General features: G+C 40.8%; 1 protein-coding gene across 1 annotated transcript in view; it reads right to left on the reverse strand. All coding sequences in view use genetic code 11, as the record gives it.

Annotated features, from left to right (window-relative positions):
• Positions 1-399: 399 nt before the first annotated feature.
• The window catches only part of EGR_08237 (hypothetical protein), a gene marked incomplete at both ends in the record, with an annotated part of 8,573 nt that continues 2,762 nt past the window's right edge, over positions 400-6,210 (reverse strand). The window contains 5 exons of the mRNA XM_024497486.1: positions 400-470; positions 516-583; positions 3,664-3,806; positions 3,838-3,915; positions 4,432-4,501. Of these exons, the coding sequence (XP_024348081.1) occupies positions 400-470; positions 516-583; positions 3,664-3,806; positions 3,838-3,915; positions 4,432-4,501 (430 nt within the window). The remainder of the gene's footprint in view (positions 471-515; positions 584-3,663; positions 3,807-3,837; positions 3,916-4,431; positions 4,502-6,210) is intronic.

Consider the following 6,210-nt stretch of genomic DNA (forward strand, 5'->3'; position numbering starts at 1 on the left):
GTCTTCTTTCGTCTTCAGGGAGTCCCGGGACGCTACATTTAATTTAAATGGCACATTCATAGGTAAATAAACACATGGTTTTTTGTTTTTTTTTTTTAATTATAACATTTAAAACATAATAGTGTATAACCTAGGCATTAGCAGGCGATCCTACAATAATTTATTCTAGGTTCAAGGGCTTCATTTGTTTGAAATAACATAAAATTTCACTCAGTTTTAAGATTAGATAGGTTTGTTCAGAACTGTTGTATATTATGCAATTTAAATTTTTTCACAAGCTTTTTTAGTTTTTTTTGACTGATGCAATTGTGACATGGACGAATGTATCAAATACGCCTTTAGCGCATACAACGACTACAATACGGTGACTAATCTGAATACAAAGTGATTTCCGTAGCATTAGATTTGATGTTTTTTTTCTTTTTTCGCTATACATTGATGCAGTACCTCAGCTTGAGGCTTCTCATGTGCTATCGAAAGATTTAAAACTTCTTTTCAATCGTTATTTATCCAACCTGTTAAAGCAGATAAATGGCTGTTGTTTCCGCTGACTTTCATAGCAATGGGATCATTAGGATTTTTCCTGAATTGGGCAAAATGCTGTGAAAATAATGCTTAATTTCTGGACAGAAAAGCCAAGTGGGTAATAGCGTTGTTCGAGTGCCGTGCCACCGCTTCACGTTCTTGAATAGAATGCTGATTACCTTGAACAACGTTACGCGTCAATCATTACACCGTAGTCGATGCTTAAACAACCATCTACGAAATTCCAACCCTCGTCTCCGAATGCTCATGGATGTGAGGAGACATTTGATGCAAACATCCCCATTACTGCCCACAAATATGCACTATTTGTACCTCGTTCCACTAAAGTACTGCATTAGAAATGGGAAATGCACCTTCTGGAGACTGGGTGAGTACTTGAATTACGGCCTTGCTAAATGCAGACGTTCAAGTTCAGTAAATTTCATTTTCACCTGTTTGCAGCGAGAAGACTACGAATTTTCATTGTTTGTGGGATATCTTGTGGATGGTGGTGGGGCGTGCTTACCATTTATCCGTTTGCAAACCGCACTGCTTCATATTACTTAACCCATCACCGCTAATGTCACTGCTGATTCCTACATCTCGTTATGTGAGTGCACGTCACGAGTGTGTGACGTGTGTTGCATATCAGTTTGTGCTTGTTTCGGCAGACCATGTTGCAGGGTGATGTGTTGGGATGTGAGATCCTCTCAGTTAGAGGAACATTTGAGTCAGTGGAAAGACGACAATGTACGGTGTCAGATGAGAACGTAAGCATCTGAACTGTGGTGATCGATTTGGCTTAGACGCCTCCTACTAGTGAGTGTCACAGGGTAGGCAATATTCCACATCTACCACCTACATGTTGTCACTCGCTCTTTGGTGGTATTTGCATTTCCAGTGAATCTAATTTAATGTTGTATGCAAAGCGAGATGGCTGTGAAGAAAATCGGGTTTGGATTTGGTTCCATTCGCTGTGTTTACTCAGCTGCCCTATTTGCTGCTGTTCAGCCACGTGAATCCTTTGCAATTTCTTAGAGCATGGTAAGGCATTGCGTTTGGGTATCGGGATCAAGGTTGATGCACTGGTCGTCCTTTTCTTGTACTGGCTATGATGCAGGACTTGAAGGTGGAGTGAGGCTGGCCTTCTCTGGGGCTTGGACAGATTTAGCCATTTACGGTAGGCACTGTTTTGCTATTGCTATCGGTCTGCCCTATTGGATATTCATGCCTTCCCTAAAGCCTTAATGGAAGCAGTGAGCGATCTGTGTTTGGCATATTGTGCCGCGTTATCACGAATGTATCGGCTGGGTTCCTTTTTGAAGCCATTGGTAATTGGTTTACAGATTTGACGTTGACTTTCGGAAGGACTGGCAAATTAGTTGCGGAACTGCATGCTTCCATGTATATGTAAACACATCAGGATCAAATCCTTCTTTCTTCCATGCAGGAAATGAGTGAAATGTGCCATAATGTCACGTTCGCGAGGTAGGATATATGAGTTGTCTGGCCACAGAGGAGATTGCAGTTTTGAAAGGGGTAGAAAATGATGAGGAAATGTCTACTTCTAAAGCAGGTGCGTCTTCATTGCTGTCTGGTGATTGACATTAGGTTGGTGGGAGCGACAAGAAGACGTCTTCGTCACCGTAAAACATTCTCATGTTGGATGGAATCGACGTCTACAATAGGCACTTTAAAAATACACTGGAGATGAAGGAGTTGAGTGCGGTAACATAAAACCCTGGGGGACATTATTAACTTTAACCCGATGTGGTGGTGAGTGCCCTTTCTGTATATGAGAATAGAGATTTTACTGCATTTTAATGACATGTTATGGCTTTTTTCCTGGAGAAAATGCATCGGCATTTGTTAATGCTCCCCAAACATTTGCTGTTCTCTCCAAGTTCTAGTGGTTGTTTGGATCCGAAATGAGTAGCATGAGTGTGTCGCTTGCCTTGCTCATCGTGTAAGGCTGTCTACTGAGAGTATGCCCCAATTGAGATTGCCACACAAATGCTGCAAGAGTATATTTCCTGCATCTACCACAAGTTGCATTCCCTTTGGGGAAGGGGGCGTGGTCGGAGGGGGTAGCAATAGTAGCAGCGGCAGAGCCGGCTGAGTTACTAGGTGTGCTAGGGGAGAGTGGAACGAGAGGCGTCTTCGGTTAGCCGTCGGTTCCGCCGAAACGGAGGTGGTGGTCGTGATATCCAGCAGCGGATTGGTGGAGAGGTGAAAGCTGAATACCGCAAATGCATGTTGAAGGAGGAGGAGTAGACGAGAGTGATGAATGGAGAAGTGAGTGCGGAGAAGGATAATATGGAGGGAATAGCAAAGTAGTGTAGGCCTGGCGTGGCAGTGAGTGAAGTGGTGCATAGATAAAGTGTGTTCACCCAGTTGTGCCCGTTAGAGAGAATATTTCATAAAATAAGTGATCCCAAACTTGATCTTCTTTAGCTATTTTATGTTCACTATAGTTTTGACATCAATTAAAAACACAAATAAATGTAGTCTTCACTATTCCACTGCAATCCATCGTAAGATCGCGTTCTTTATATATCACACGCGTTTAGTTGGATTAACCGAAGGGGACAAAAAGCCACCAAACTGATCGCCTTTTCGCAATCTAAGAAAATTGAAAACCGTAATATTTAACCTGATAAAATATGGAAATTACTTCCTTCAATTCTCCATTTTAACGTGAATCCTGTAAATGTTTCCTTTTAAAGCAGAAAAGGGATGATGATACGGGAATAGGAGTTTCATCGATAAGAACTACAAAGAATGAGGAATGAACCAAATTTTTCTGATATGTATTTGGGTTTCTACTTTGAAAGGATACCTTGCCATTTATTGTACAAATGACCAAGAAATGCCCGACATACGACATATTGGGTCTTAAATAAGGCTACCATGCCAAAGACTTGTCAGTTTTACAGCTTTGGGCAGAATACCTGTGAATTAACTGCTTTCTTTGCGACCCACGAGCTAGATTGCTGATGCAGTTCTATTCATTCAAAGCTACCCAAATGATATATGGAATATCAGGAAGTCAAAAACTGGAAATAAGTGAGTCCATAGTAGACATTTTGGTGTTTTTGTAAACGACTTACCAACGGCAAATGTAAATGCACTCAGTACTTGCCATTTGTGGCTTTTAGGTCCTTCAAATAAAATTTTTGGAGGAAATCATCCCAACAATGTGAACTTGATGAATCACTTTGCGTACGGTTGCACGAATATTTCGCATTCAAATTCAGTAACCGACCGATAGTCTTATTTTCCTTTATTATTACTTTCAGATTGGGGCCATACTTCTGAGATTTCCTTGGATTGTGCCTTTAATAGTGTCGTTGAGAGCTCTACTAATTCACCGATGACGAGGAGTTTGTGCTGTGGAAAAGGGGCAGCTTTAAAGAAACATCCTATTTATCTTATAACTCATTCAGATAGCTGCCATACAAAGTGGTTATTTCCCTTCTCTCAACATTGCTAATCTAATCTTATGTGACGGTTCATTAAATTGTTGTTTAGATATTCTTGAGTTCTATATTTGTTCAAGAATTAGCATCGACGACAACAGAACCTGAGTATTCCCGCCCCTTATCTGCAAACAACAAGGTATGAAATTCCAGCTCCAACGCCAAAATGCGCACCAATACTTTTCACTCACTGGAAATGTCTGAGGCGACTGGATGGGCCCAAAGCGTGCATCAATCAACGACGATGCGGATTTTAGTTCAAGTATTTCAGTAGCGTTACACCTAGACATAATCAATTTGTAAAAGCTGACAATAAAACTTGTTAAGACCCAAGATCCTCCTCCCTGCCGCATATTCTGACGCATTCGCAAGGAGTTAGCCTCACACAATTTAATGATCCGCATCTTAAAATTCAGTCTGAACTTACGATGAAATTTTGAACAGTTAATTGAGACAAATAGCAAGCAGCATTTTGAAGAGGGTCCACTGACCGACTTCTGCCTCATTAAAGATAGAATTCAGAGTACACTCGAATGAAGGGAAGCCGACAAACAGTTGCCACTTTGCAAGGAACCCTGCGATGTCCAACACTCGGCATGAAATTTTTACCAGAAAATAATGTTGCACATGATAGCTCGGAACCGAATGCAGATTCCTTCTGGAAAGGTGTCCTGTGGCAAATGCCCACAGGTGCTGAACAATTGCTCAATATTAATGCAAGCAGCCGAATAATGCACGAATTTGTCTTTGCAAAACCCGTCTATTCGCCATACTTAATAATAAAATTTGAGTGAGTTAAATTGCATTATTAAAATCAGGCATCCGCCTTTGTACTAATGAATCCTTGTCCCCGATGGTCGCATCGGCATTCCACGAACCGGAGAATTGCGTAGACTTGGACTTAAATTACATCTATAACCCACTTTGACGGAAGGATAGAAGCCGCAATAAAATGTGCAGCAATACAAGTTAAAAAAGCAAATGTGCCATTGTGGGAGACATTGTCGGATGCAGACTCACAGTTTTCGCTAAAAGGATGTGCGCCTACTTTCCAAATGAAGCCTCTTTTGAATTTGCATTGGTTCAACAAGGACCTCAACTGCCTAGGATGCGGTTTCTTCACTGCCTGCTTGCTTTTGGTTGAAATCACTTTTCACTAGATGAAAGATGATTGTCTGCTCTTAAAACAGATTCTCAAATTTGTCTGTGCCATGAACTACAATCTGTCAGCAGAGCGAAATGAGAATAACAAAGATGTTAGAGAGTTTGGCTACAATTGAAATTATTGTAAGCATTTACTACTCCATTATGAGCTTCATCTTCATAAGCGTATTTTTTTTAAAATGTCTTTTTTGACATTCTAAGTCATACGCACTTTGGAAAGGCGAGTACGCGCGATGTACTTTCTAAGTTTACAAATACGATGTCTTCTTGAAGAAAAGCATCATCACAATTGTGGCAGATGGAGCGTGAAAAGGGCTCCAATGTAATTTGCGAGATCATTAGCAGACGTATACACAACAGGTATTTCTCAGAGCATAGGCGCAGATCATGCTGGAGACAATTGCAGTTCTGCTCTCCGTGGCATATTTTTCAAATGTGCGTCAAATTCATTGCCTGCATTTCTCGATCCTTTGCTGGTCTTCATTGTTCGTCATTCATTGCGCATGGGTGAGGAGGTAGAGAGAAAAGCACTTTCTTGTTTGCGAAGAGCAAAACCTAAGGTTGTGGGGTTCTCGCGTTATAGGCAAGCCAAAGTAAAGCATTATCAGTATGGTGGACAATTGGTATGTGCATTAATACATTAAAATGGACGTGTGAATTCTCAAACAGAATATGCGAGCCGATCTCTAGAATAAGTGGATTATTTGCTTGGATAAGTAATCCCATTACTGCTAAGTCTTTTCCGGCAAATTTAAACAAAGATAGAATGGGATTTTCTCACAAGCGCACTCATTGCTTTTAGGTGGCAGTTACTTCTAATGCAAGACCAGTGGGAACATTGTCAATTAAAGATGAAAAATGTATGCTCAATGGCGTAATTTGGGGCAGTCCTTGTCGTCAGAATGAATGTGAGTCCAAGTTCGTTCACTAATCTTAATGGTGCAAAATTTATATAGTCATCTAATTATTTCGAATAACATAAATGACAAATTGACTGCTTGACTCATTACTTTAACATAGTGACTTGACAAACTGGCAGCAA

Source organism: Echinococcus granulosus, assembly GCF_000524195.1.
Source record: "Echinococcus granulosus chromosome Unknown EG_S00100, whole genome shotgun sequence".
In the NCBI taxonomy this organism is placed as follows: domain Eukaryota; kingdom Metazoa; phylum Platyhelminthes; class Cestoda; order Cyclophyllidea; family Taeniidae; genus Echinococcus; species Echinococcus granulosus.